A 27,525-nucleotide genomic window follows, 5' to 3' on the forward strand; every position below is an offset into this window, starting at 1 on the left:
GCTGCCGCGCCGCGCGCCTGCGTAGGTCTTCCCCGGCCCCTCATCTCACCAATCAGGGCCGGGATGGGCAGAGCCGGGATGGGCGGAGCTGGGCCGCGGGTGCTAGCGGCGCGCTCGCTGCCGGAAGTGGCTGTCGGTCGGTGGGCCGGTGCGACTTAGCATGGCGGGGGAGCGGGACGTTGGGCTCGTGGCGCCTGTGCGGGGAGGTTGGCCAGCGAAGCGGCTTCCGGAGTTTGAGCCCGAGTCTGAGCGCGAGCCAGAGCCAGAGGAGGTAACTATGGGCAGTGGGGCCCATCCGCCGCGGGTCCAGCGAGCACGTGGCTGACGGCCGGGTCGGGAGGCCTGCAGGGTGGGGAGCGCGGTCCTAGGTGTCTTGGGAGCCAGGCCCAGGAGCTCGTTTTGCCGGGTGTCCTGGGAGTGGAGCCAGCGCTAGGCTCCCGGGCCGGGACAGTTCTGTGGCTTGTAGAACCGCGTCAGGGGAGGGCAAAGAGCCAGCAGGGTTCCAGCCCGCACAGTCTGTTAAATGATGGTCCCACGGACACATCCTTGTCAGTGCTAGCGTGCCAGTGTGTTAGGTATGTATGGAAATGCAAGGAACTTGGGAATATGGTTTATTGAATAGACCCAGTGTCTATTGTGGTTGTGACAGACTGACTCTCCCTCGCCGCCCTTTTAGCTGGGCTTGGGTGAGACTTCATCAGATCTGAGTGGTGGAAGGGATACACCACCCAGCCTCTCACAGCCACCCTCTTAGCCAGCTCCTCTGACCTGTCCCTTTGTTTAGTGAAATGTAGCTGAGCTGCTTCCCACTGCTTGTTGGCAGTCCGAGAATCAGCAGGCAGCTAGATCTGGGTACTAGGCTCTTGAAAGTGAGTTGTTTGTGCCCCAACCATTCCTAGCATTTTTACTTGCTATTGCAAAGGTGATACTAGCTGAACATAGGAGATACATCATGAATCAGTGTATGCAAGTCTCTTCTGTGGAAGCTCAGGTGAATGCTTTGGATTAATGGATTATGCAGGCCATCCAGTCAGGAAAAACTTGTAAACTTAGCAACAGTGAAATTGAGAATTCTGCCCTTATATGCTTCCTGAAGCTCTTAAATTGTACTATTTTTCAGAAGCCAGTGACAGGACCTACAGTGCTTTGGGTGTCAGAATTAGGCCCGAAGTGGTCTCCCGTCAACTGGGCTCTGTACAGAGAAACTGCTGGCTTTGTTCCCAGAAGAGAACAAATGGGGTTAGCTTGTTTACAAGTAAAGTTTGCATTGTTATTGCTCTTCAGCCAACTTTCTAGTTTTCCTACTAACCGTGGGGCACTGTCTCCTTGGATGAGGAAACTTCTACTTCAGGTGGTAAAAGCCCCTCAGGGACTATGGTTCTCTCTGAATCCTTAGTTCCTTCCCTAGGTAGTGAGTGGCCTTCCAGCTCTGGGAGTCTTCAAACCCTTTTTTTTTTTTTGGTACTGGGGATCAAATTCAGGACCTTGTGCTTGAAAGGCAGGTGAGGTGCCACTGAGTTAAATCCCCAGCCCTGCTTGGGAGTCTTGAGTGCTGGGGTGGAGTGTGGACTTCTTCTGTCAGTAGAGGAAAGTTGGGTTTGGCAGTGCACTGAGAGCTGAGCTCCAGGAAGGAGGTGTTATCCCTGAAAAGTCACTCTCGTGAGATATTAGGGTTTTAAAGTTCTGAGAGTAGGTGGCCTTACTGTCAACAGAGGCAGAGGATGGATTGGACAAGTGGCTCTGGTGGAGGTGGAGGCTTATAATTAGAGGCAGGCTGCACAAGGCACCTGGCCAGTTGGATCTTCCATAGTGTGTGTGGTACCTGCCTGGGCAAGCCTACAGGTTGGCAGTTATCAACTCTGTGCTTCCTTATAGCCCTTTCTTCTTGGTGACCCTGCTTCCAGCCATAGTAACGGCAGTGATTCCGACCTCTCTGACAGTGAGGAAAGTGTGTTCTCAGGCCTGGAAGATTCTGGCGGTGATAGTAGTGAAGATGACGACGACGACGATGACGACGATGTTGACAACAAAGGAGAGGATGAAATCAGCTGTAACAAGGGCCACAGCAGGGCAGAGGAGACCTCTGAGGGGCAGGCACAGGTGGGTAATGGAAATGTCCCTGTGGCTCTCCTTTGTGGAAGAAGGCATCCAGGAAGAAGCATTTGCTGGGCCATGGCATTCTGAGGGATATAAACACATTGTCTTCTCCATAGTTCCCTCAGGGAACCCAAGCCTTGTCCCTCAATTGCTGTACCTGAGGGTACATTTAGGCTCCAGGCCACTGGTTTTTAACTCCAATTGTGTATGCCATTCCTGAGAACTCTGAAAATCTCATTCAAGCATAATTTTAACACTGGTGTGGACAGAATGGAAATGACTGTTAAATGTGCTTTGGTTATGATTTGTAAGCTCATGGGCAGCTACCCACCCCACTTTTTTTTTTTTTTAGGCAATGTCTCACTGTGTAGCCCAGGCTAGCTTCAAACTCATGGCAGTCCTCCTGCCTCAGCCTCCCGAGTGCTGGGATTACAGGCATGCAGCACCATGCCCGGCCACCCCACTTTTTTTTAAGTTGTCAAAGTTATAAAAATAGACCTTCCTTGAGAAAGATTTGGATATTGCATTGACGCTATTCAGTGAAGCATGGAAGTTCCCATTCAGTGCTCTTGCTATGGATGACTAAGCAGTTAATAGTTTAATGGCTATCTTTCTGGACCTTTTTCCCATTCAGAAATTTATGCTCCATACATTTAAGTATTCAACATTTTCTTTTTGGTACCGGGGATTGAACTCGGGACCTTGCGCTTGTGAGGCAGGTGCTGGAACCACTGAGCTAAACCCCCGGCCCCCAACATTTTCTTTTTATATAAAACCTTTGATATAACCTGTACAGGTATTTCAGAGGTAGACTAGAGCATTGGAAAGGTACTGTTTTCTCTCAGGCCTTGGTGCGTCCCCAGGGACTCTGGTACCACCAGAACTCTGGGTCTGACCTGGAATCAGTGCTTAGCTACTCTGACCTGCTGAATATATCACCACCCCACCAAGATCCTGTAACTGGGTGTAACTGGGTGTCTGCTCCATTGTATGGCAATCTTCCTTCCCCCAAAGCGGGGTTTGTCACTCTTCCTTGGGGGTTATCTCTGCTGCTGCAGGCTGAGGGCAGTCAACAGCCACTGCTGGGCTTGGAGTTGCCAGGCTCAGACCAGATGAAGATCGAGAGGAGGGGCCACCCTCAGAGTTCCACTGCTGCCCACTTGTGTGGCCTGGCCTGCCGAGTGCTGGTGTCTCTGTGTGTCTTTTCTGAATTCTTTTTTTTTTTTTTTTGGTACCGGAGATCAAACTCAGGACCTTGCGCTTGCGAGACAGGCAGTGTAACCACTAAGCTAAATCCTCGGCCCCTGTGTATCTTTTCTGTATCCTGGCTTGGGGGTGTACTTGGGCCCTGTTGGAGTATTTTCAGGGCTGATCCTCATTTCTGAACTTGAATTCTTTCAGGCCAGTAGAGTGAATAGAAGAGGTAGGGAGTGCTGTCCACACCTGAGTGAAAATCCCTTGCATTTTTTCACCATTCCACAAAAGCCATCCATATACCTCTATTTGGCTGAGAGTTGTTTCCCCTTTCCCTTCCCTTTGCCTCTTTCTGTATGCTGCGAGTCCTTTTTCCTTCCTCTATGCTGTGAGCCCTGTATGTAGAGGCTCAGCGTGTGGGCCAGCACTGGCAATAGAGTGTTCTTGGCTACCTATGAGCCAGGCCTTTTGAGGCAGCCTAGGTGTCCCCTGTGAATGTCATACCTTGCGTTGGTGCCTCAGCCTGGGCCTGTCTGTCATGGCTGAGGGTGCTCACGCCTGTAACCTTCCTGCCATGTTGGGAGGGGTTCCACTGGGTTGGGCTATGCTCAGGAGTTTCTAGACTACTTTCACTCTCTGTAGTGGCAAGTTGTCACATGTTACATGCTGTCCCAGATGGTCCTACTGAGTATGGTTCTCTGCCCCAAGAATCTCCATTGAGCAGCTTCTAGAATTTCTGTTCCCCATCCCCGAGAGCTGTGGACATCCATATAACTAACAGCTTCTTCCCCTGTTTATCAAATATCCCAGCTCTTTAATGAAAACTCTGGATCCTGGGGGACCTGATGTGTTTTAGGGAAGCCATTGTAAGTGCGAGTAGCATCTGCCTGGGAACCCATTACAGAATGAGGTGATATCTGTGATAAGGGAAGCCCTACTTTCCCTCGCTCCTAGTGCTTTCCCAAGACTAAATTTGTTGCCTTGATCCCAGAAGCACCTCTTATCTTCTTTCCTTGGTTGGATCCATTGTGCATTTGTCCAGCAGTGAATGTCCTCATGTAAACCTGTGTTTAGCAAGAAAACTCAGCTCAGCCTTGTTGCAGTTTTGGTTTGAGTCACACAGGACCAGGAGCCTTTTGATGTTTTTGCTGGTTACCTACCACTTGTAACAGGTTACTCCAAACCTTAGTGTTATCCAGCAAGCCTTCACTCCCTCTCTCTTGCTGGGAGTCCTGTGCCCTGGCACCTAAGAGGTGCAGTTGGGGTGCAGTAGAGGACAGGCTTACTGTTTCAGGCCACTTATCTGGCTGTTGGTAGGGGAATTCAGGTGAGGAGAGGCATGGTATCTGGCCTGGGGAAGGGGACACGTGCAGGCCTTTCCCTCCCTGGAGGAGTTGGTTTTGTCACAGGGTCTATGTTTGCAGCTGGATGGTGGCTGTGAGTGGCAGCCTGCCTGCAAGGAGTGGATTTGGATTTAATATTGTTTGCATGCAGTTTCCAGGCTAGGCAACCTTTTTCCTGCAAGTGGATGGGGTACATTCCTTGTGCTCCTTGCTATAGTGATGTCACTTTCCCTGTTAGCTTGGTCCTGTGGTCCCTGTGCAGGCCTGGCCCTTGTCAGTGGCTGGACCTTTGCCTCCCCACCCAGAACCCATTCCAGTCTCTAGGTCCCTTCAGGCCTAGCAATCTTGCCTCTGTACCTGTTCCTCAGCAGCTGGTGACCTGCTCCCTGTCACATGGGTCAGTCTCCTGGTCCCCAGGGCATTCTGCCCCAACCCTCTGCCCCTGACTGTTGATGAGCCTGCCCCAGCTGGGGGGGGGGGGCTGTGGGCTGTGGGCTGCCTGAGAGTGGGGCGTGGTGCTGGTGACACCCCTCCACCCCGCCCAGCAGCTTGGTTCCCAGTTCCTCCCTGACTCCACCTAGCACATTTACCTGTCCACCTGTGCCAGGCCTGCTCCCTACCCAGCAGCACAAGCAAGAGTTTGCAGGCCTTTCTGGGCTCATGGAAAAGATGACTTATGTCAGTGTGCTGTCTTTCTTTTTAGCCCAGGACCTCGTGCAGGCTGAGCAAGCAGTGTATCACAGAAGCACCCTAGCCTGTGCCTTCTTGTTATTGCTGGTGTTGAGTATTTATGAGCTTACAGCCCTTTCTTCCTTTTTATGCTTATTTCAACCTATTTTTTTCTACTTGTGTTTGCCTTTTTTTAACTTGTATGGGTCTTTTCTGTTTACGTTGCTTACCATATTCAAGAATGTAAGAAGAGGCTGAGGCGAGAGGATGGCCATGAGTTCGAGGCCAGCCTGAGCAATCTAGTGAGTTCAAGGCCAGCCTGAACTACATAGTAAGATCCTGTTTCAAAAAGACAAAACAAAAATATTAGAAAAAGCTAGTAATAATCCCCGTGTATAAGAGGCATTTTCCTTGCTGAGCATACCGATGCATGCCTGTAATCCCAGCTCTTGAAAGGCTGAGGCAGGACGCTCACCATGAGTTTGAAGTTGGCCTGGACTACATAATGAGTTCACAGCCAGCCTAAACTACATAGTGAGACTCTGTCTGAATAAAAACAACAACAAAAAAATTTCCCTGATAATTTGAGAGTTGTCTGTGCATGGAGCTTAATACCATTTCAAGCAGGAAGGTCCTACAGGGCTGTCAGTATAGCTCTGGGAAGTGGTAGGTGGTAGCTGCCAGATCTCTGAAGATTCTGGGTGCTGGGTGTTGACATTCTTTGGTAGAATGTTCTGGGAGGGGCACCCATGATGCGCCTTAGCTAGTCATGGAGCCCAACTCAGCCCAGGGGCCCTGGTGTGTGCCACAGGGTTATGGTGGAGCCCAGCACTTAGGCTGGGGGGTATGCCCCTTGCCACTACCTAGGCTCTCATCCCTGGCTTCTCTTGCAGATTCCTGTGTGAGCTTCTCAGCCCTGTGTCTGTTACTGCATGGCGCTTAGTTCTGAAGGTCACAGTACAGGCAGGGCATGGTAGGGTCATTGCATCCCTGCTCCATGATGTCGCACTGGGGAGTGGGAGATTCCAGAGGGTTCTTTTACATTCTATCCCAGGAAGATGGCCACTCAGATTCTATCCTGTGTTTTGAGGCCCTAGGTGAGAACAGCTAGGGTCTCGTCACTCGAGTCTAACCTGGCCCTGATGGCTGGTGCCTATTGGACATTCGTCCCTTCTCATAGGAGTCTGTTTTCACAGGGTAGCTTTGTGCAAGTGGCCTCATACCCTGTGCCCATGTTGTGTCAGATTGGGCTGCTTCTCTTTGGTGGGTGAAGCTACCCCAATCCCTCCCAGATTTAGTTGGAAGAATGCAGACTGTCATTTGATGAGTGGAAGATAAAGATGTGCAGCTCAGTTTTAAAATGGCCACAGTCCCATTCCCCCAACATGCATGTAGTCTTCTCTTTCAGACCCCTCAGAGCCTCATGCTTGGTTGTGTTCGCTGTGGGACAGCCCTGGGGTCTCATCTCAGTCAGGTCTGGTGGGAGTGGGATTCACCTCCTCTGTACAGCCACACCAGAACCTTCTCTGTTCACAATTGGTAGAGTGGAGCAGCATTGTCCCTGTGGTCTGGGTTGGCCAGGCACAAGGGACCAGCTGCTTGGGTAGGCTAGCTGCCACTCTGGGAATGACCCAGTGGTGTTGGGCCTCTTTTGAGTCACTTTGCTTTTTCTCTAAGCTTAGAAAGGGGCATTTTTCATTTCCTGTTGCTTCTGGGCATTTAAGTCCCGGCCGTATATTTTGTTATGTTTTTTTGGTACCAGGGATCGAACTCGGGACCCTGCACTTTCGAGGCAGGCGGCGGCCATATGTTTCTTAAAGACCATATGGGTTGCTCTGGCACCAGTTACAATCAGTCTCTTCTTTTGGAGGAGCCGTAGGTGCAGAGCTCTCCAATACCCACTCTTCTGTGTGGTGGGTTCCTGACCACTGATGCAGGGGACAGGGGGTTCTAGCGTGCCTGTGTTGTCCACTATACTGGTGCATTCTTTTAGTTGTTTTGTGATAGGGTCTTTGTTAACAGCAACACTCTGGGTTTGATCTTTGCCCTGAGGTGTCACAGACAGCTGTATGACTAGGCCCAGCTCCCCTCTGACCTCAGGATGTGGTGGCAGCCTCTTCCCCCTGCTTTCCAAGACCTGGACACCACAGGGAAGGAGAGCTGGAGTGCAATCTAGGTAGCTGACCTGGGCCTGCCTCCCAGTCTGGCAGTGGTGTGGGGCTAGGCCAAAGCTGAGGCAGGTTGGTCGCTGTGGCAGTAAGAAACTTGTTCATTTGGATGTCAGTCTAGTGCAAGGTCCCCTCAGATTCCTCCCTTTGTTCCTTGCAGTGCTTGCTAGCACTGGACTATTCAGAAATACGCCTGTTCCCCTAAGGCCTGGCAGCTATCTAGCGCCCAGGACAGGAACTACCTTCCCTGGGCTCTCCCACGTACTGGCTCTGCTTCTCCTATACCCCTCTGAGTCTCCTCTGCCAGCTTCTTCCCTAGCATCTCGTGCAGCCTCCCTCTTCCTGGTGGTCAGCACAGTCTTCCATGCCCTGCCTGGATGCTAGCCCTGGACTTTACCTGTCTTGCCTCTGGCTACCGGGCCTCTTTGCCAGTCCCCTACAGTCGTCCCTGCCTTGGGGTGGCTCCTTATCCACTGGTCAGTCCTTCAGTCTTGCTTTGGGTCTGTCCAGGTTGTACACACCTTGCTTCCCTGTGACCTCTCTGGGCTTCTACTGACCTACTCTGCTCTTCCCAGCTGCTTGGCCTCCTGTTGGGCTCCGAGTTGCCAGTTGTGTTTTGAGGCTGTTTGCTGCTCCACCCCCTAGGTGGTCCCTGGGTGGGATTCTGGACCTGAGATCCAGCCCCCTCACCAGGGGCACCAAACTTTACATCCCTTTGTGTCCTTTCTGACATGCTTAGACCTGAATTCACACCTTTCCTTTGGACTCCTTTAGGGCAGCTCCAGGCAGGAGTGACCCTGTCCTCAGGCAGGCACTGGCTGCGTGTGTCTGCTGGCTGCCTGGGTCTGGGCAGACTACCACCTTGTGTGGATAACAGCCCGTCTGTGAGGGTTCCTTATCCCAGAGACAAACTATGAGCATGTCACACAACTACATTCTCTTGGTCTATGTTTTAGTAGTCGTTCTTCTTAATTTTTAAATAATAAAAAGAAACAGTCAATGCCTCCAAAATTTGAAGGGGTGACGCTTTCCTGGGTCTACCAACGCCCAGATGCACCCCATTCCTGTGACCCCATGCCTCTGCCTCTGATCCAGTCTACACTTAGTGCTGGTGCTGCCCTCTAGTGGAAGCCATCTGCCCTGTAGCCCTCAGGTAGAGCCTGGTGCTGCTGCACTGTGGAATGGTGAGGGCCCCCAACATGGTCATTTATGGGGAACCTCCCCGCTTTGTCAAGGCCTGCCTGTATCTGGCTCCCTCAGTGCCCTTGCACTGCTGTGCTGGTGGCTCAGCTGTGCCCAGTGCAAGAACAGTGGGAATACACATGGCTGGATGACAAGGCTGCAGGCACTGCAGGTGAAACTCAGTGTTCAGGATCTGGCAAGGAAGGTCAGCCTGCTGGTCCATGGGGAGGGAGTTTGAGATGTCAGCGGCCCTGCCTGAGGCTAGAGCTATGAATGCTGGGTGTGATCCTGCTCCGCCCAGGGCTCTGCCTGGCTCAGGGCTTGGGCAGGTGGACTGTTACAGGGGGTGGGGGCATTCCTGAATGTGTGATCTCTGTTCTGAGCCTGTGTGTGTGTGTTGGTGGGGAGTGTTTCTTAGGCTGAGGCAAGAGCTTGGGCTTGCTTAACCTGTGCCCTGTGCCCATGGTGACTGACCCACTTTCGGCGGACAACAGAGGAGCTAGGGGCGGGGAGATGTGGAAACTGGATCCTGCCTTGTTCCTGGCCTGGAAAAAAACTTAGTCTCCCATCCCTCTTTATATTGAGGGAAAAAACAGGCAAGAGGAAGAGCCAGGCCTTTGGCTCCTGCCCGGGCAGGAGGGAGTGGGGCTGTGGGTGGGGGGCGCCCTCGCACAGGGGTTCCTGCTTGAAGCACTTTACTGCCCCCAGGGGTGAGAGGTGGGCCTGTTTTCCCCATCAGTCCTGGTTCTGCCAGTAAACCCGATCTGGTCAGAGCCCTCCGCCTCCCCAGTCAGGAGAATCTGTTTTCCAGGTTGGGGTATGAATCCTCTGTGGCGTCCACACTCTGACCCACAGGGACAGGGTTATCCTGGGGTCATGGACCTGGTGGATAGAGAGGTGACCAGGGACCAATGACAAGAGCTGAAGCTCTAGGCATTTGGTGTGTGTGGGGGGGTGGGGTTCTGGACACCCCTCTGGGCCCTTGGGTGGTGGGGCTGGGCTGCACATGGCTTGTAGAACCTCTAGGCGCAGGTCATTCTGCTTGGGGACAGGAGTCTTGCCCTGAGGAGTGGGCCCATCACAGTCCCTCTGACAAAAGCTGATGGCATATGGCACTTGTGCCTCCCCTGAGTGTTGTCCCCAGTGACAGCACCGCCCCTCCTCTACCTCATTTTGTCATCCTTGACCCAGGTCAGGGAGGCTGCTGGTTTTTGATGTGAAACACTGTGGGGCAGGCAGATGAGTGGGGCCTTTGGTCCTTGGCTTGGGCAGCTTGCCGCTGACTGTGGTGGGCTGTCTTCTTTCCAGTCTAGCACCAGGTGTCACCTCCTGCCTGGGCTGCCAGAGGGTAGAGGCTGGTCCAGCCCTTGTGGAAGAGGACCAGATGGAGCTCCTGGTGTGAGCACAGCAGTGGAGGCTCACTGTGAGCTGGAGTGGCATCCATCCTGGGCTGAGGCCTGGGACCAGGTTGGAGCTGCTCAGAGATTTGGGTGTCATGAAGTATCCTGGGAGAGCCTGTGGCCTGAAGGCTGCCCTATGTCAAAGGCATCTTTGGCCCTCTGAACTAACATTGCCCCCTTCTCCACAGACTGGCTCCCCTGGCCTGAAGACAGAGATGGTGAGAGCATCGAGCCGGGATGAGTACCAGGAAGACAGCTCTGATGAGGAGGTGGGCTTGGGAGCCAGGGTATCGGGAGGCTGCTGGTCCATGTGTGGGTGTCCTGGATTGAGCCCTGCCCCTGTCTGGAAGAGTGATGTTGAGGACTGAGACATGACTGCATCAGTGCAAGTGTGTCCTTGTCCAGTGTGGGAGGGAGGTTGGATGTGGCATGGCAGCTCTGTGCCCATGCCCCCATGCTGCCTGTGTGTATTGGTGGGGTGCTGCTACTGCCCTGAAAGTGCTCACGTTGGTGTGACCTCGGAGGGGGCCAGGGGACCTGGAGGTGGGGTATGATAGCAGACTCAGTCTCTCATTCTGTGGCATGGGCCACAGGAATGGCTATGGTTGAGGGCAGCAGCTCCTGCTTGGCTGTGTCCCATCCCTTCTCCGGTGTCCTAGGTGGTGGCGGAAGTGGCTGGGCCTTCAGACCTCTCAGTTCCAGGAGCACTTAAAGAGAACCAGGATATTTAGGGTTTCTCTTGAGGAGGTTTACAGTGTAAAGGGAAACGTGCTGGCCTGGGGGCACCATAGGATCCTCTGGGGAGCTGAGGCACCAGGAGGCTCTCTTGGGCTGTGTCCAGGAGGGACTGAAAGTCCTGGAGAGAGCTGAGCTGAGTCTGTGAGGCTGGCAGCCTGTCCCTTTACTCGTATGCCCTTGCCACAGGGCAGGGTGGAGGCCCCTACGCAGATCTGGGTGTGAGCTTCCAGCCTCTCCAGGTCCTGGGGCTTTGGTGTGGGGCTTTTGGGGACAGTTCTCTTTTCAGGAGCTCTTCCTGCCTGCCTTTCAGGGGCTGTCCCCAGGGCACAGGGAGACACGTGCCCCCTCCCCAGCCTGCTTCCTCCCCCATCCTTGAGCTCTCTTGGCAGCGTCTGCTGGAGCCTTGGCTGCCCGCCCGATCCGTCTCTGCTGTGCGTTCAGAGAACAGAGACAAAACAAAATAAATTGGTTTCCTGGCCGGAGCAGCGGGCGCACTCAGCGAGGGGGGCCCGCACAGTGCGGCTCCCCCGCCTGTCTCCCCTCCCCCCCAGGGGCTCTGGCTGTCGGCAGCCACATCCTGTCGGCTACTTTTTTAGATTTGGTATTTTCAGAAATCGATGATGATTGTAGATGGAGTGCGGAGACCAGGGGAAGGACCTTCCCTTCGAGTCAGGGGCTTGGGCTGGGCCTGCTTGACCCTGCCCGTCCAGGAGGTGTGCCTACCTCCCCGTCCAGCACCACCTTGAGAGGGTTGGGCAGCCCCCTGCTGTTCCAGGAGGAAGCTGAGAGGGCTGCGGGGGCTGCTTCCTCTGGTGATGACTATCACATGTGTCAGTCTGAGTGACAGTGAAGGAGCAGAGTTGCCTGCCCACCCGAGCTTCTGCCAGCACAGTCCGCCAGCAGCTCGAGGGGGCGGCAGAGCTCAGTTTTCAGGAGCCAGGCCAGGTCTGGACAGATGCATCCTCTCCTGAGAAGCCCATGTGCGTGGGGCTCATTCCCCACCCAGAAGTTTCATCTGGCCTCCACACCCTACAACAGTCTGTGGCTGAGGGGGCCACGGGGTGGGGATAGGAGACAGGCCCCAGAGAGAGTGGCACATGGCCTTCAGTGTCTGGCTGCTCGAGAGGCCTGCCACGGCACAGGCCACCTCGGGGGGGTGTGTGGATGAGGTCCACTCCTCTACATGGCCGTGCCCAGCCTCTGCTTGGACACCAGGGGACCTACCCTTCCTACCAGCAGCATTCTTGGAGGGGGCCAGTGGTGCCAGGACCCAGCATTCCTTGTCCAGCCAGGGGTGCCTGGCAAAACCAGCCGTATCACCAGGCCTCTGGAGGGCTCTGGACAAGGGGCAGGGTGAGTCCTGAGGTGGTGTGTCCTCTTGGGAGTAGTGACCTTAGCAGAACCTGAGAAGGGCAGCACCCACATGGTGGGAGGGAGGCCTGCCTAGCCATCTGCTGCTGGGAGTGGAGCGCCATCCAGCCTCCCCTCTTCCCCCCCCCCCCCATGGGTCTGGATCCAGGGCTTGGGCTGGGGACATGGAGGCATCTGATCCCTCTGATACCTGACATCTGGAGCCTGGCTTTGGGGTTATCCTGTTCCCCGGGACACTGACTTTCTTAGACTCATTCTGACTGATCATTTGGTCTCCTGGTTCCCTCCCCCAGGTTCACAGCTTTGGCCTGGAGCGTGGGCTGAGCAAGGGGGGAGGAAGACCCCTGGATGAGCTGCTGGGCTGCCCTGGAGTCCCCCATGGCCACTGTACCCCTCCCCACAGTACCCAGGCTTCTTAGACGTGATCTCATCCAGCTATTAGGACCCCTGGGAGGGATGGGGGAAGAGTGGTGGCCCATGAGCCCACTCAGCCCCTCCTCTGTGTCACACAACTGGGAGAAACTGAGGCCCAGTCTGGGTTAGGCAGAGCCACTGCTGCCTGTTTTTTTCTCACCTGTCCAGCAGGTCCTCAGCCCAGGAAGAGGGGTTGTGTGGGGCTGTGATCTCTGACTGAGAGAGGCTGGAAGAGCTGCCCTCCCCAGTAGTCTCTGGGGTGTTGGACACAGAACCTTTCCCTTGAGACCTCAGGTATGGGTTGGGCCGAGGTGAGGGTTGGGCTACAGCCCTGGCCAGCTCCTCAGTGCCCCAGCCCCGTTTGGGCTGTAGCTCAGAATCCCACAGGGACACATCCCGGCTTGTCTGTATCCAAAGCCTGCGATCCCTTCTGCTCTCGCCAAACGCCATTAATGGCTTCTCCCAGCTACTGAACCGGCAGCTGCCTCCAGTGCTGGCGGTCTCCACTCCTCCGGGGCCGCCCCCGCCCTCTTGTGTCCTGGCCACCGCCCCGTGAGCACTCACTGCCTGCCACTGGCGTTGCTGCTGGCAGCTGGAGCAGTAGGCTCAGGTTTCCAGCTAGCAAGCAGTGGCCCTCCTTGCTCTGCTTGTGGAGGGCACCCAAGCTGCAGAGCACTTGGCAGCCGTCCACCAAGGCCAGCCTGTGTGCTTATCCTGAGCGGGGCTCTGGCTGCACTGACCCTTAGTGCCTGGTCCCTTTCTTCCTGTGATGTGCACTGCTGACTGAGGGCCCTCTCCAATGGCCGCAGGGCATGAGTAGTTTACCCCTTGGATAGGGAGACCTTTAGCACTGTTCCTCACCTTGGCCTGTGGTTCCTACGAGCTGCCCTTTGCATTGAGCATCGTAGCTAGCAGAGGATTGCCCTTTGGGAGGACAGATGGGCCAGTGGGAGGGGCCAGAGCCACCTGCCCACTTATAGGAGATGGAACCCTCTCAATAGTGTCCTGTCAGTGGCTGGTAGGCAGAGGTGAGCTTCTTCAGAGCTGCACCCTCTTGTTGGGTCACATGGGTGGTGTAGCCTTGCCTTCCTGCCAGACCTTGGGGACGTTTGCTTGGCTGTAGACACCTGGGGGTTTGTCCTGGGCTGGAGAGAAAGCCTGTGGCATTGAGGGGGGTGGCATTGGAGGGTAGGGGCCACTAGGAATACCTCAGGGAAATCAGCTGCTGAGGGCCAGACTGCTTTGCTGGGGACAGGAGTCACAGTTGGGAGCGTCCATGTGTGAGGGCAGTGCTCAGAGCTGGGAGAGTCCTCCTGAGGTAGATTTTGGAGGTGCTTGAGTTGAGGACCAGGAAGGGTTTGATGTGTGGAGCCCTGGACCACCCCTTACCACCACCACCAAATTGAAGCAGCAGCTGTGTCTGAATAGTGGGGCTCAGAATAGGCTTTTGCTCCTCAGCTCATAGAGATGTAAACTGGCCTGATCCTGTGTCTCCCATCTGGAGAGGGCCGGGCAAGCTGGGCTTAAACAGCCTTCAGGCAAGGGAGGATCTCTCCACACCTGCGGACCCTGTGGGGGATGGCTCAAGGCCCTCCAACTATGGAGGGCTGGCAGGAGGCTGGGCAGATGGCCCCACAGGTGCCTGGGGCTCAGTGGTGGGTTCTGCCAGGCCCAGGAGGAACAGACCTGCAGGAGGGAGGGAGACTGGGCCAATCTGACAAGGAGTCCAGAAGGCAGCTCCTCCTGCCTGGCCCCTAGTTCCTGATGGGTCCCCCTTGGCCAGTTTTGACTCTAGCAGAAAGAGATTGACTCCCCTCTGGTCTGTCATCCAGGCAGGCTCTAGTGCAGCCTTTGGGCTCAGCATCTCTCACAACCTTCTGTGGGGTCAGGGCAGCAGGTGAGCCTAGAGCAGCCAGTGGCTCTGAGCACTTTGACAGAGATAAGACTCCCCAGGAGGGGAGGTGGCGGCAGCGGCACAGGAAGGCCTCAAGAGCTCTGAGACAGGCGGCTGGGCCATTCGTGCAGGGGGTGCAGGGGGAGCTGAGTGAGTGCTGAACACTACCCGCATTGTAATCGGAGAGGGGCTGGGGAGAGAGACTGAGCAGCGGCTGACCCCGTGCTCCCGGGGGACAGGTGGGAGAAGAGAACGAGGAGAGAGTGAAGGATTCCAGAGGTGGGCCGGCTTCCTCTCTCGCAGACAGACACGGGAGGGAGGTGGGCAGTGGGCCAGCCCCATACCTGCAGTTCCAATCTGCGGTCCTGACAGCTGCAGCCACTTTGGGGAGGGGGAGGGGCAAGGGCTCATCAAGAGCGGAAAAGTCCCAGCCGGCACATGGACGCATCGCTGCTGTGTCCATGCTGTGTCCGGTGCAATCTGGGGGCTGGGGACCCCTGCCCAGCCTCATCCCACAGGCTTGTCTTGGGGCTGGGTGGCCCCCAGGAAAGCACAGGTCTGTCTCTGCCTTTGTCCAGTCCAGGCTGGGGTCTCCGAGTGCAATGCCTGACCTGGAGGGGTCACATGTGTTTCCTGGCAGCCCGCAGGTGTTGAGCAGGGCGGGGGTGGCTGGCTTGGGGCGCAGGCGGCCTAGTGATGAATCATGTGGTGCCGCCAGCGGCTCATTCCCCAGGCTGGGGACAGGGAGCTGACAGCTGAGGCTGAGCCCAGCGTTTCCAACCCAGCTTGGCTCACAGGGGCGGCTGCTGGCCCAGGGTGTGGGCCAGAGTCCCCCTTCCCTTCCAGCTGCCTCTGTGGGGCACATGAAGAGGGAGCCCTGGGTCTTTGTCCCGCAGTTCTCCAGCTTGGTGGTGGGTGAGGCTGGACTCTGGGAAGACAGCCAGGGACTGTGGTGGGCAGGGAGCACCTGCCATCCCTTGGCTGTTGGCTCTCAGCTGCATGGACTCAAGTGGGGCCATGGGCTGGGGCCGACCCGCATCACCTCCAGTCTGGTTTGAATCTGGAGCAGCGGAGGGTGACTGAGTGTTTCTCCTTACCCCTCCTCTTCTGCTGGCTGTTGGGCTAGGCCCTCGGCTGCTGCTACCGGTGCAGCTTGGGGAGTGGCTGGGCCGGCTGCCCGGACCTGAGGCTGGCCAAGCTGCAGCCGCTGTCGAGTCAGGCCCCTCAGCGGAGGCCTTGGCCGGGCACGTGCCGCACCCTGACCATTCCAGATCCTTGGGGGTCCTTCTAGCCCTGAGGCCTTCATGTCTAGCCCCTTCCCCTTTCACCTGGCCCCATTGGACACCCCAGCCTCTTGCTCAGTCTTGCCCAGTCCCACGCGCCCGCTTCTGAGCTTCCTTGTCCTGTCCTCCTGCTCTGTTCCACTTTTCCAGCTGGCTTTCCCCTCCTGAACTGGGCTTCAGATCATGCAGTGCCCCTCAGGTGCTGGCCACCAAGTCCTTCTCTTTGAGAGCTTCCTCTCTGGGTTATCTCTGACACCGGCCTGGCCGCTCTGACCACTGAGGTGGGTGCCCAGGTTTGTGTGGGAGTTTGCACCTCTGCCTGGGCCCAGGCCTGGAAATGAGGTCTGTGGGTAAGGGGCAGGTGACCCATGGGGCTCCTCCTTCAGCCCCCAGCTGCAACCCTGCGCCCCAGTCCTGGCTTCCCTGGGCAGGGATTTCTGCAGTAACTGTGCCCACTCCTCCCCCTCTGGCCAGCTGTGGGCTCCTGCAGGATTAAGGGGAGGAAATTTGGGGTTGGGTTTCTCTCTGAATGAAACCTGCCGCTGTGACTTTTTATCCTGTTATATTTCTATCAGATTGGACACAGCCCCCCACACCCCCCTCCAATGGCCCTGGCTTTGAGAATTTCCTCCAAAATTACACCGCCACTTCCTGCCCCACAATTCCCTGGGGCCCATTCGTGCAGAGGAGGGGCAGCTCTGGCCCTGCCCTGTGAGGGTGCCCGTGGGGGACCTCAGCACCTGGTCTCCCCCAGGCAAGGATGCAGTACTGCCTGTTCTGAGGGCAAGGAGGGCCAGGGGTCCAAGGAGAGGCCTGGGGCTGCTTAGCCACCCACACCTGGTGCCCTCAGCCCCCCTCCCTGTGTGGAGGGGTTCTGCATGGAGCCGCCTGGCCTTTCTTCTCTGCTATGCCCACAGAGCTCTGCCATTAAACTAATTGTCACCTGCAAGATTTTAACGGTCGGCCAGCTGTGCATGGCGCCTGGTGGGGGCCTAAATCCACCTCCCTGGGGCCATGGAGTCTGTGGGGGAGGACACAGTGGTAGACTGCCAGGAACCTTTTCTCAGTGTGCAGCTGGGTCAAGGCAAGATGGGTCCTTCCTCTGAGTACAGCTCATAGAGGCCCTGGCAATCCAAGGGCCCTCAGCTCTTTTGGGCCCAGTTGGGCATCAGTGGGGGCACTTGGTGGCTAGCACCCAGTCAGGCCTGTAGGCCCACTCTGCTGGGTGGCACCACCTGTCAACACTGGGCCTGAGGCCTGCAGGCAGTGAGGTCGCTTGACTGCCTGCAGACCTCTGCCATGGTGGCGGGCCTGCCCCCTCTTTTCCTGCCCTGCAGTGCCTCCCCTCACCTGTCCCTATAGTCCTCACCCCGGTTCCCCGACAGAAGACTCTTGATGGGTGCAAGGCCCGCCGTTGCTCCTTTGGCCTTGTTCTAGCCTCAAAAGGAGGGGTCCTTTTCAGAGACCTAGGGTGCCCCAAGCACCCCATACCCTGAGTTGGGAGTCCAGGCCTGGCTGGGGGTTGTGTGATAAGTTCAGAACTTTCGGAGAGCACAGTCTCCCCCCGTATTTGGAAGATACTGTTCCATTTTTAATTATCCAAAACTTCCAGACTTTATATTATCATATCAAAAACAAAATGCCAACTCAGCCCAGTTAGGGAGCTAGCATGGAAAGTTCTGGTGGGCTTTAGGTGAGTGCTCAGCTGTTCAGAGTCAAGCCTCTCCCCGTCTGTTCGTCCTGTCTGTCCATTGGCCCTGCTCACAGCCAGTGGCGGGTCTGGCCCGGTGGGCATGCTCTCGGAGGGCCTGTGCACAGGTCATGTTCGAGGTGGGGTGCTGCATGGGTCCCAGTGGCATCCACCTTCTCTAGTGGCATCCGCCTCTTGGCTGCTTGGGCCCTCCTCCTAACTTCGAATCGCCGTCTTTCTGTCGCGATCTTTGCTCTGCAGAAGGAAGGAGGATTGTCAGGGCCTGGGCAGTGACCTGGTGTCACTCAGTGCCAGCTCTGGCCTCTCTGGCTTAACATTGGGTGCTGTCCCAGGTGGCCAGCATTGAGGCACTCCCCTTTTAGGCTCCAGGCTCCCCCATGCATTTTGGGAAGGGGAGTAAACTGCTACACAGCCAAAACTGTAAAATTAAATTTCCCAGATGTTCAGGCCCCAGGAGCTCCCGTGTGCTGTCTGGAGAGGAAATGGGGATTGGGAAAAGCCGTTGTATTTTCTCCCTGTTCACCCTTCTTTTCCGGTGCCACCAAGCACAGCCCAAGCTGTAAATCAGCCTGCCTGCAGCTTCACCTACTGTAGTGCCTGGGCAGTCCAGGGGAGGGGCAACAGGTGCCCAAAAAGCCTTGGGGTGGTGGCAGTGGATCCCAGGGCCCCTCTCTGCCTCACTGCTACTCCTGGCAACCCATATGGCCAACTTCGTGCGTCTTGAGCTCAACTCACTGATTTCTCAACTTGCTGAGCAGAGCAGCTGAAGGAAGACCTGGTGCAGTCCCCCAGCCTCTGCTAGGGTGGTGCCTCCACTTGCCTGCTCCTGCACGGCCCTTTCTGGCCACCCCTGCATCCTGGCCCCATATTTACAGGTCCTAGTGACCCACTGCAACGGGAGCCAGTGTCCTAGGAGAGGCCCCAAGAGAAGGCCCCACACTGCCCTCCCCATGGACAGCTTCTACTTGTCTCTCTTTGCTAGGGCCCAGCTTGGGTGGCAGGTGTTCCCACCGTGGCCTACTAGGGAGAACCGCCCAGCACCTGGCCCTCTCTGGGCACTCGTGGCCCAAGCTCACCAGCTTCCTCTGGTTGCTGAGGCAGAAGGTGCAGATCTGCTTGGGTTGAGCGTTCTCGCCATCGCGTGATGGGGGCGGCGGCGGGGGGCTGCCTGCGCGGGCTGCGTGGAAGAAGGCAGGTCCCGCGTGGCATGGTTGACCGTCGCCGCAAGCCTCCCCCACCAGCAGCACGTTGCCCAGGTGCGAAATGTAGCTAGAGGCCAGGCGCAGCGTCTCAATCTTGGAGAGCTTGCGGTCAGCGGGCTCCGTTGGGATGAGCGTGCGCAGTGCCGTGAAGGCAGTGTTCACGCTGTTGGTTCGGTCCCGCTCGCGAGCGTTTGCTGTGTGCCGCTGCCGGGGTTCGCGGCCTGGCCGACCCCCGGACCCCCCTCCGGTCCCGGCTCGCCGGCCCCCGGCCCGCCGCCGCGCGCCCTGCAGGCCGCAGCGCGCGGCGTGCACGCGGCAGGGCTTTTCGTCCGAGCCCGAGCTCTCGCTACCTCGGTCCTCATCCTCCGACAGCGGGCTCACTTCGGGGTACAGGTAGCGGCCAGGCGGCGCCGAGCGCAGCATGACGAAGGAGATGGCCGGGGCCGGCGTCAGCTCCTCTGTGAGCCGCTCATGCCGCCTCCTGCGGCGGCCGCGGGCCGCGGGCCGGGCGCGGCGCGGAATCGGCTGCGCCCAGCGGTGGCGGCTGCCGGGCGCCGCGCTCACACGTGCGTCCGGGCTGGAGCGGGGCCGCGAGCCGCGCCTTTATAGCGGCCGGCCCCTCCCCCGCCCGCCTCTGTCGGCCCGCGGGCCGAGGGAGCGCAGGGCCTCGCCGATGGTCCGGAGCATCTCTGTGCTCAGGCGTGGGGACTCTGGGGAAGCGGACCTACCCCTCCCCGCGGCAGAGAGGAAAGTGAAGCAGGACCCATAGGCAGGCTCTCTGCCCTGGCCACGCCTTCCTGTTACTCTCCGGCGTCCTGTGCCCGCTGTGCGTTAGGGCGGCACAGAGCAGCGTGGAGGGGCTGCAAGTCCCCCAGCAGCTGCAGGAAAGAGGTTTGTGGGGAGTGGCACAGCTCGACTGTCCTGCACTTGGCCCTCTCCAGGTCTGGTACAAGCTATGCCTACGGCTAGAACCCTCTTCCCTGTCCCAGCTCATTCGTGCTCCCCACTCTTGGGAGGGCAGCCTCCATTCTGCTGTGTGCACCTCAGGCCTGCTGTATGGCCACAACGCCAATGGATAGAACCAGTCTCTCCCCAAAGTCTCTCCAATTTGGGGTTGGGTGTATAGGCTGGAAGGTGCTGGAAACCCCCCTCCCCTAGAGAGGAGGACATTCTTTTGGGGTGAGTGGGGTACCTGGAGTGGGCCTGCTGGAGGAGCCAGTCCAAGAGGTTCTATCCTGCTGCAGAGGGGCCTCCAGCACCCAGCCCCCCTAACTGTTGCAGCAGTCCCCAGGCTGGGAATGAGTGAGGGTGGTGGCTGGCAGGGGCTGAAACCAGGAATGTGTCCAGGAATGTGGCTGCTCTGGTTACCCAAGGGGGAGGTTGTAAGACCAGTGAGGGTTGGGAGGGGAGTCTTTGGCCACCTGCAAAGCAGAATCTAGTGGCTTCTGTCTCCTTGCTCGAATGGGTGGAGTGGGATCTTCCCCTTGTCTCTGTCTTGTAGCTACCCACTTCTGCCTCAGGCCCCTGCCAGGGGAGGGAGCCCACGGGTGATGAGGTCATTCCTGTCTGTGGCTGCCCAGAGTCCTGGCCAAGGAATCCAGTGAGGGGGGAGGCCAGGGTTGGCACCACTTCAGTGGAAAATGTGAAGGTGCAGCTCCGGCGCCTCAGAGGGCCGGGGGGGGGGGGAGCAGCACCCGCTGCCTTGCCACGTCAGGCCCCAGGGCTAGGGAAGGGGCACATGTCAGGAGTCACTGACCTCGGGGTACTTGAGGCTGGTCTTTTCACTCTCCTTTGTGCCCCAGGGTGACCTTATTGGAGGGATGAGCATGGTGGGGACAGGTGCTGATGTGAGGTCATGGCTATAGGATATCCGGAACACAGTGGGCAACGTGCCCCTAGAGTGGTATGACGACTTCCCACACGTGGGCTATGACCTGGATGGCAGGCGCATCTACAAGCCCTTGCGGACCCGGGATGAGCTGGACCAATTTTTGGACAAGATGGATGATCCTGACTTCTGGTGAGTTGGCCCTCAGGGTGGGGTCCAGGGGTCTGAGAGGCTAGAGGGAAGCTCTGACTGACTCCCTCCCCCAGGCGCACTGTGCAAGACAGGATGACTGGGCGTGACCTTCGGTTGACTGATGAGCAAGTGGCTCTGGTGCAGCGGCTGCAAAGGGGCCAGTTTGGGGATGCGGGCTTCAATCCATATGAGGTAGGCAGCAGCCACTGGCCCTAGGGGTGTGGAAGTCCCAGCAGGGCCTCAGCTTACACACCTGTGCCTGCCTCCCCAGCCAGCTGTGGACTTCTTCAGTGGTGACATCATGATCCACCCAGTGACCAACCGCCCAGCTGACAAGCGCAGCTTCATCCCATCCCTGGTGGAGAAGGAGAAGGTGGGAGCCACATTATCCCTGCGGTGAGGTCATTGTGCCACTTTTCCTGACTCAGGCTGTCTGTGTAGGTGTCTCGCATGGTACATGCCATCAAGATGGGCTGGATCCAGCCTCGCCGGCCCCGAGACCCCACCCCCAGCTTTTACGACTTGTGGGCCCAGGAGGACCCCAATGCTGTGTTGGGACGCCACAGGATGCATGTACCTGCACCCAAGCTGGCCCTGCCTGGCCATGCTGAATCATACAATCCCCCTCCTGAATACTTGTTCAGCAAGGAAGAGGTGGGCTTGCATCTGGGTGGGGGGCGTAGCCCAGCCACGACCTCTGAGTACCCTCTGCTCACCCCATCTCCCTCTCTCCCATCTCTCCAGCGCTTGGCATGGATGCAGCAGGAGCCAGCTGAAAGGAAGCTCAATTTCCTGCCACAGAAATTCCCAAGCCTACGAGTTGTGCCTGCCTACAGCCGATTCATCCAAGAGCGCTTCGAGCGCTGCCTTGATTTGTACTTGTGCCCTCGGCAGCGCAAGATGAGAGTATGTGGGGGCAGTGCAGGTGTCACACCGGGGGGAGGGGGGGGCGCGGGGGCGGGTTGAAGGTGACTGAGTACTCTCCTACCCAAGGTGAATGTGGATCCTGAAGACCTCATCCCCAAACTTCCTCGGCCAAGAGACCTACAGCCTTTTCCCACGTGCCAAGCCCTGGTGAGTGGAGGCCTGGGGACAAGCCCAGAGCCCCTGGTGGCTATCTGCTCACCACTCCTCCTCTGCAGGTCTACAGGGGCCACAGCGACCTTGTCCGTTGCCTCAGTGTCTCCCCTGGGGGCCAGTGGCTGGCTTCAGGTGAGCCTGCGGTGGGCAGTTCTTAGCTGGGGTCTGGGTAGGTAGGCCAGGTGCTGAGGGTCTTCTCTACTGCATCTAGGCTCAGATGATGGCTCTCTGCGACTCTGGGAGGTGGCCACTGCCCGATGCATGAAGACAGTGCCTGTGGGGGGTGTGGTGAGGAGTGTTGCCTGGAACCCCACCCCCACCATCTGTTTGATAGCTGCAGCCCTGTGAGTGTGGAGTCTGGAGGTCAGGGTGGTATACTAGAGGGCATGACTGCTGAATGGCCATGTCTGGCCTTGCTCTGTAGGGATGACACAGTGCTGCTATTGAACCCCGCTCTGGGGGACAGGCTGCTGGTGGGCAGCACAGACCAGCTTCTGGGTGCCTTCACCCCACCTGAGGAGCCTGCCTTGCAGCCTGCCCGCTGGCTGGAAGCATCAGAGGAAGAGCGCCAGGGTGGCCTGCGGCTGCGTATCTGTCACAGCAAGGTGTGTGGGGGGAGAGGCAGGAGGGAGCCGCAGCCTGGCTCCACCTCCACCAAGCAGCCAATACTGCTCTCCCACAGCCAGTGACACAGGTGACCTGGCACGGGCGTGGAGATTACTTGGCTGTGGTGTTGGCCACTCCAGGCCACACTCAGGTGCTAATCCACCAGCTGAGCCGGCGTCGCAGCCAGAGTCCTTTCCGACGTAGCCATGGGCAGGTACAGTGTGTGGCTTTCCACCCCACTCGGCCCTTCTTGCTGGTGGCCTCCCAGCGCAGTGTCCGTGTCTACCACCTACTGCGCCAGGAGCTCACCAAGAAACTGATGCCCAACTGCAAGTGGGTCTCGAGCATGGCTGTGCATCCTGTAGGTGAGCCTGGGGGGCACACACCTTTTGGGTAAGGCCAGGGGTGGTGACCCTACAAGTGTGGTGAGGACACCTGTTGCTGCTCTGGCCCTAGGTGACAACATTATCTGCGGCAGCTATGACAGTAAGCTGGTATGGTTTGACCTGGACCTTTCTACCAAGCCATACAAAGTGCTGAGGTAAAGACGGGGGTGGTGGTCCCCTGGGCACACTCCTGCCTGGACACAGCCTCGCCCCCTAAAAGCAGTCCTCCCCCAGGCACCACAAGAAGGCCCTGCGGGCTGTAGCCTTCCACCCCCGGTACCCGCTCTTTGCATCCGGCTCAGATGATGGCACCGTCATTGTCTGCCATGGCATGGTGTACAAGTAAGTGTTGGCCCCACTTGGCCCCCTCCCTGTAGGGACCGAGTGCGACTAGTGCAACTACCCTGAACCCCTCTCCCCCACAGTGACCTGCTGCAGAACCCACTGCTGGTGCCAGTTAAAGTGCTGAAGGGGCACACAGTGACCCGAGACCTGGGTGTCCTGGATGTGGCCTTCCACCCCACTCAGCCATGGATCTTCTCATCGGGGGCTGATGGCACCATCCGTCTTTTCACCTAGGCTGCTGCAGGGTGGGTGGAACGCATATGCCTGGACCATCAATAGAGGCCTTGCTCCTTGCTGCCCCACTTCTTGAATTAGCTCGCTGCCAAGCTGCCAGAATCCAGAGGGGCTGCATCACTGTACCCTGGCACCCACTTGGGAGCAGATGGCTTTATTGGGAAATAGGGCAGGCTGACTTGTCCCTGCCCCATCTGGCCTCCAGCACCTTCCTTTCAGAGGCAGAGGTTGGATCCCAGGTGGCACCTGTCCCCACCCCACCTGCCAGTGAAGGTCCTTGGAGGCTGGCCCGGTGTAGGCAGAGTGTATTGCTTGCAGGGGCCCTAGTTGGCCTCAGGCGAACTTCACCAGGCGGCCCAGTGTTTCCGCAGCCTTCTCCCGCACCCCTGGCGTCGGGTCCCGCAGCAGGAGCTGCAGTGCTGGGGACAGAAGGAGGGGTGGGTTGTACATACACTCTGTACAGGGCCGCCCACTACCTCCTGACAGACAGGCCTCTGCTGGGAGGGCTCGGCAGCCAACGGAAAGATAGTTTTTCCTTTTTTAGTGTTTTTAAAGCTCTTTTGGAACAGTTAAGAAGTTTCCGTGAATTACTAGAGACGATGAGGTCACCAGTGACAGGGAAAAAAAATCCTGAAATCCAGGAAAATCACTTAGTCCCCTCGGGTGCCCACAGGGTCTGAGAGGCCCCAGTGGAGCTGAACAGGTGGGAGGGGGGCGCTCACCCACAAGAAGCTGTTCCAGGTCTACCTGCAGCCGTTGCTCGGGCTCAGCATGCAGCACCAGGAACCCTGAAATGGGTGGGGTTAGGAATACAGTGTGCCTAACAGGGTAAAGGGGGAGGAGGCAGGTACGACTCACCTGTGAACATGGGGGCTGCAGCACGGACACCTTCCCAGCTGCTCTTGAAGTAGAACAGGTTGGTGCTCACCAGGCGGCCCAGCAGGTCAGGGAAGTGATGTATCTGCAGAGAAGTAGCCAGGTGATGATGGTGGTCAGCCAGGCTGGTACTGGCAGTAGGGGGACCCTCCCTACCTACCACCTCACCAGGAGCTTGCAGGTGGAGTTGAGGAACTCCCCAAAGTGCAGGCTTCGGCTCTCTTGGAGGTGCTTCTGGAAGGTGGTGGTCAACTCTGCACACTCCAAATTGGGAACACACATGCACAGGGCAAACCTGCAGGCCTGTAGGACACAAGGCACTGAGGCCCCAAGCCCTCTAGGCCACCTCTCCCTGCCCAAATGATACTGGGGACACGGCACTGAGCTGCCAGGCTGCCACAGCCTTCCTCCTTGCTGGCTACTCACACTGGCCACAGGGGCCTGAGGGTCCTGCAGGTGTAGCAGGAGGGGCACTAGCCCACCTACGACCTGCTCCAGGAAGATGTCCTCACAGTCCCCTTGGCAGGCCTTGTTGAGGTGCCCAAAGAGGCGAATGGATGTTGTCCGGAACTCCACCTTCTCCTGCCAGAGGTGTGGCCATGTCACCTCACAGGGCTTACCCTGAGCCACAGATGGCCCATGGGGGTGAGTGGAGGTGGACAAGGACTAGGACAAGAGGTTGGCAATGAAAGACCCACTGGTGGGGGTATGGGTGAGGGGGTAGTCAGGCTATGCAGCACAGAGGGCCTGGAATCTATGCTTTAGAAGGATCTGCCTGATAATACTGGAAGTATAACTCATGGCAGTGGGGGCTGAGGCTGAGGAGAAGCAGCAGGAGTAGGCCCAGGCCAAGAAGTGACCCCACCCTCAGCTTACACTGTCAAAGAAGGGCCGGATGCGGATAGCCATGTGCAGCAGCACAGAGCGCAGGTCCCAGGGCTCCATCAGGTCCAGCAGCCGAGTGAGGCCCACCATAGCCTCCAGGGCCACCAGCCTGTGTGGGTCATCATTGTCATCTAGCCCGTTGATCATGGCTGTTAGGAGCTGGGGGCCGTAAGTCCTCACCTGGGGATTCCCGCACTTAAGTCTGTGTGTGGCTCCCCAGCCCCCAACAGTTGCACTCCTTTCCCACCTGCATGCACCTCCCATCACCCTGTCCATGCCCACCTGGTTACAACCAGCTAAACACTCCAGCCTCCTCCCATTAGGGGTCTGGGGCACACTGCCAGGGCCCACCTTGTCAGGTGAACTGGAGGCAATGTTAGCCAGCCCACGGAGCACCAGCCGCCTCACACTGGCGCTCCAGTCCTTCTGCCGGGCCAGCAGTTCATCCAGCAGGGACTCCAGAAGCATCAGGTCATTGACCACATTGCTGCTCAGCAGCTAGAGGCAGAGGCTCTGTGACCACCTGCTCCACTGAGTGGGGCCAGGCAAGTCCCAGAGTGTTGCAGCCGACAGGCATATAGAATGGGAAGCCTTGGCACAGGGTGGGGATCTGCTCCCTCCCTCCCTCTCAGGTCTGCACCCACATGCCCTACCTTGGCCCATTGCCACCCTGGCCTTCTCCTGTCATGGTTATGGGCAAGCCTTCAGCTTGCAGTTTTTTGTTTTTTTGTTTTTGCAGAACCAGGGATGGAACTCAGCCTTGCACTTGCCAGGCAAGTGCGGTGCCACTGAGCTACATTCCCAGCCATTTTTTTTTTTAAGCAAAACATTTATTGGTCCATTTTAGATCCACATAGTGATAACATTCATCATATATCTTGCTTCTTTTTTTCTCACACACCCCCCCCGCCCCCCCGTTCCCCTGGAAGTTATAAAGGCCAAGACAACTGCCACCAACAGCCTTTGGGGCCCTGGCTACAGCCCACTCCTGCCTAGGGCCAAGACCTGCCACATGCTGTCCAGCAGGGCTTTGAGCCAGTACTATCTGGGTCCAGCAAAGGTGTTTCCAAGCTTGGCCTAAGCAAGCTCTAGCTCAGGCTGGGGAGGCCTGTGACTCTGTGGGGGGAGGCTGCCTGTTCTGGTGCCATGGGCACAAGGGCATCTCCCGCACAGTACCAAACAAGCTTATGCTCACATCCCACCCCACAACAGTCCTACCTCAGCTAGGAAGGCTGTGGAAGTGACCCTGTGGATCTCATATACGCTGCTCTGTGTAGACAGAAGTACCTTCGTCACCAGAGGGAGCCGAGGGCCTGCACACTTGGCCATGGCACTGGGGAATGAGACCACAAGGCATGCCAAGACTGGAACTGCCACCCCAGATGCTCACAGAGCTCCACTGGGACCAGGTTCCACAGACTTGAGCACTTCCATGTCCTGCCCTACACAGCCCAGGGCAAGTATACTCCCACCCAGGCCTCAAGGCGTCCTTTTCCCAACCGAGTGCCCTTGCCATGTTCCCTTGGGGAGTCTCAGATAAGCCCTGAATTGGACCAGACCACTTACCTGGCCAGCTGGGTAACCCCCTCCTCATGACCTGTGGAGGTCCTGAGCAATTCCCAGCCTCCTTCCTGTTCCATGAACTGTACCACGTCCTGACTGCCGCCTCTGAGCAGTAGGGCCTGCAGGGCATCCACTGCAGAGCTGTGGGCACATGAGGGCTCAGCTGCCAAGGGGTACTACTTTGTAGTATAGGCATAGACTCTGCTTTATATCCTCCCAAGGCCAGAAGATGCCAGCAAGCCAGTCAGATATGCACCCCGTCCATACACCGCTTTGGAGTTTCAGGAGCTTCCAACTCAGTCCCTCCCAGTGGCATCCTTCAACAAACGGGCACAGGGAGGCTCTTGGGCACCCATCAGGATTGACAAAAGGCCCAAGCCAAACACCCATCCATTGGCCTGGAGGTGGGTTAACCAGGTCAGCCATAGCCACTGCTACCAGCATCAGACGTGGGTAGAGACAGTCACCTGGCCACACCAGCCTTTCTGGTTGTACAGGGATACATCTTGGCCCCAGGAGACCAGCAGAGGGTGTACCTGGTCTCTAAGCTCTCCCCAGACCCAGCCAACATCCCAGAAGGCCACGTGGACAACCCTCATCCCAGGTCTGGACCCACACACAGTTCACTCTTGCCCCTCAGAAGCCTCAGACAGTCATATCTGAGGTGCTGCATCTACTCTGGGAGACCCCAGATCCCTCTGGAAGGGATGGCAGCTATGTTTCTGCCCTACTCACAGAGGTAGAACAAAGAAGGCCTCCAAGTGAAGGAGCAGGACACAGCAGCCAGCAGGGAAGCAGGGGTTGGGTATGAAGGGGCTATGCCCTGCTGCCACACCTTACTGGCTCCCCAGAGTTAGCTGTATG

At 57.5% G+C, this 27,525-nt stretch overlaps 3 protein-coding genes across 25 annotated transcripts in view; 1 reads left to right on the plus strand and 2 right to left on the minus strand.

Annotated features, from left to right (window-relative positions):
• Nucleotides 1-68: 68 nt before the first annotated feature.
• Bop1 (BOP1 ribosomal biogenesis factor) lies at nucleotides 69-23,913 on the plus strand. The gene is made up of 16 exons (XM_004837734.4): nucleotides 69-271; nucleotides 1,876-2,100; nucleotides 10,242-10,322; nucleotides 20,532-20,686; nucleotides 20,761-20,878; nucleotides 20,958-21,059; nucleotides 21,128-21,340; nucleotides 21,431-21,592; nucleotides 21,680-21,760; nucleotides 21,829-21,898; nucleotides 21,978-22,110; nucleotides 22,191-22,371; nucleotides 22,449-22,737; nucleotides 22,829-22,913; nucleotides 22,993-23,100; nucleotides 23,184-23,913. The coding sequence occupies exons 1-16, from the start codon at nucleotides 161-163 to the stop codon at nucleotides 23,335-23,337; spliced, it is 2,268 nt and encodes a 755-aa protein (XP_004837791.1). The 5' UTR covers nucleotides 69-160; the 3' UTR covers nucleotides 23,338-23,913.
• On the minus strand, nucleotides 17,306-19,194 carry Scx (scleraxis bHLH transcription factor). Its single transcript, XM_013069234.3, has 2 exons — nucleotides 18,541-19,194; nucleotides 17,306-17,698 (listed from the first exon to the last, which is right to left on the minus strand). Exons 1-2 carry the CDS (start codon nucleotides 19,087-19,089, stop codon nucleotides 17,660-17,662), a joined length of 588 nt encoding a protein of 195 aa, XP_012924688.3. The 5' UTR covers nucleotides 19,090-19,194; the 3' UTR covers nucleotides 17,306-17,659.
• Mroh1 (maestro heat like repeat family member 1) overlaps nucleotides 23,461-27,525 on the minus strand; it is a 78,102-nt gene continuing 74,037 nt past the window's right edge. For 20 of the 23 annotated variants that reach the window (XM_013069225.3, XM_013069211.3, XM_021250317.2 and 17 more), the window contains 9 exons: nucleotides 26,665-26,802; nucleotides 26,317-26,431; nucleotides 25,450-25,596; nucleotides 25,090-25,278; nucleotides 24,640-24,795; nucleotides 24,382-24,516; nucleotides 24,196-24,298; nucleotides 24,060-24,125; nucleotides 23,461-23,756 (listed from right to left, as the gene is read on the minus strand). In XM_013069225.3, coding sequence (XP_012924679.1) covers nucleotides 23,671-23,756; nucleotides 24,060-24,125; nucleotides 24,196-24,298; nucleotides 24,382-24,516; nucleotides 24,640-24,795; nucleotides 25,090-25,278; nucleotides 25,450-25,596; nucleotides 26,317-26,431; nucleotides 26,665-26,802 — 1,135 coding nt within the window. In that variant the 3' untranslated portion in view covers nucleotides 23,461-23,670. The remainder of the gene's footprint in view (nucleotides 23,757-24,059; nucleotides 24,126-24,195; nucleotides 24,299-24,381; nucleotides 24,517-24,639; nucleotides 24,796-25,089; nucleotides 25,279-25,449; nucleotides 25,597-26,316; nucleotides 26,432-26,664; nucleotides 26,803-27,525) is intronic. The other 3 variants (XM_087183372.1, XM_087183363.1, XM_087183367.1) reach the window with 2 other exon arrangements.

This window comes from Heterocephalus glaber, unplaced genomic scaffold (genome assembly GCF_053883595.1).
Source record: "Heterocephalus glaber isolate CG9 unplaced genomic scaffold, H.glaber_assembly_v1.0 deba00000281, whole genome shotgun sequence".
NCBI classification, from domain to species: Eukaryota; Metazoa; Chordata; class Mammalia; order Rodentia; family Bathyergidae; genus Heterocephalus; species Heterocephalus glaber.

Excerpts from the sequence above, each read along its gene's own strand:
- Scx (XM_013069234.3), bottom strand. The coding sequence starts at position 19,089 with ATGCTGCGCTCGGCGCCGCCTGGCCGCTACCTGTACCCCGAAGTGAGC. Across the intron at positions 17,699-18,540 it reads TCAGCAACCAGAGGAAGCTG|AGCAAAGATCGCGACAGAAA; the intron begins GTGAGCTTGGGC and ends TTCCTTCTGCAG.
- Bop1 (XM_004837734.4), top strand. The coding sequence starts at position 161 with ATGGCGGGGGAGCGGGACGTTGGGCTCGTGGCGCCTGTGCGGGGAGGT. Across the intron at positions 272-1,875 it reads GCGAGCCAGAGCCAGAGGAG|CCCTTTCTTCTTGGTGACCC; the intron begins GTAACTATGGGC and ends GCTTCCTTATAG. Across the intron at positions 22,111-22,190 it reads TGTTTGATAGCTGCAGCCCT|GGATGACACAGTGCTGCTAT; the intron begins GTGAGTGTGGAG and ends CTTGCTCTGTAG.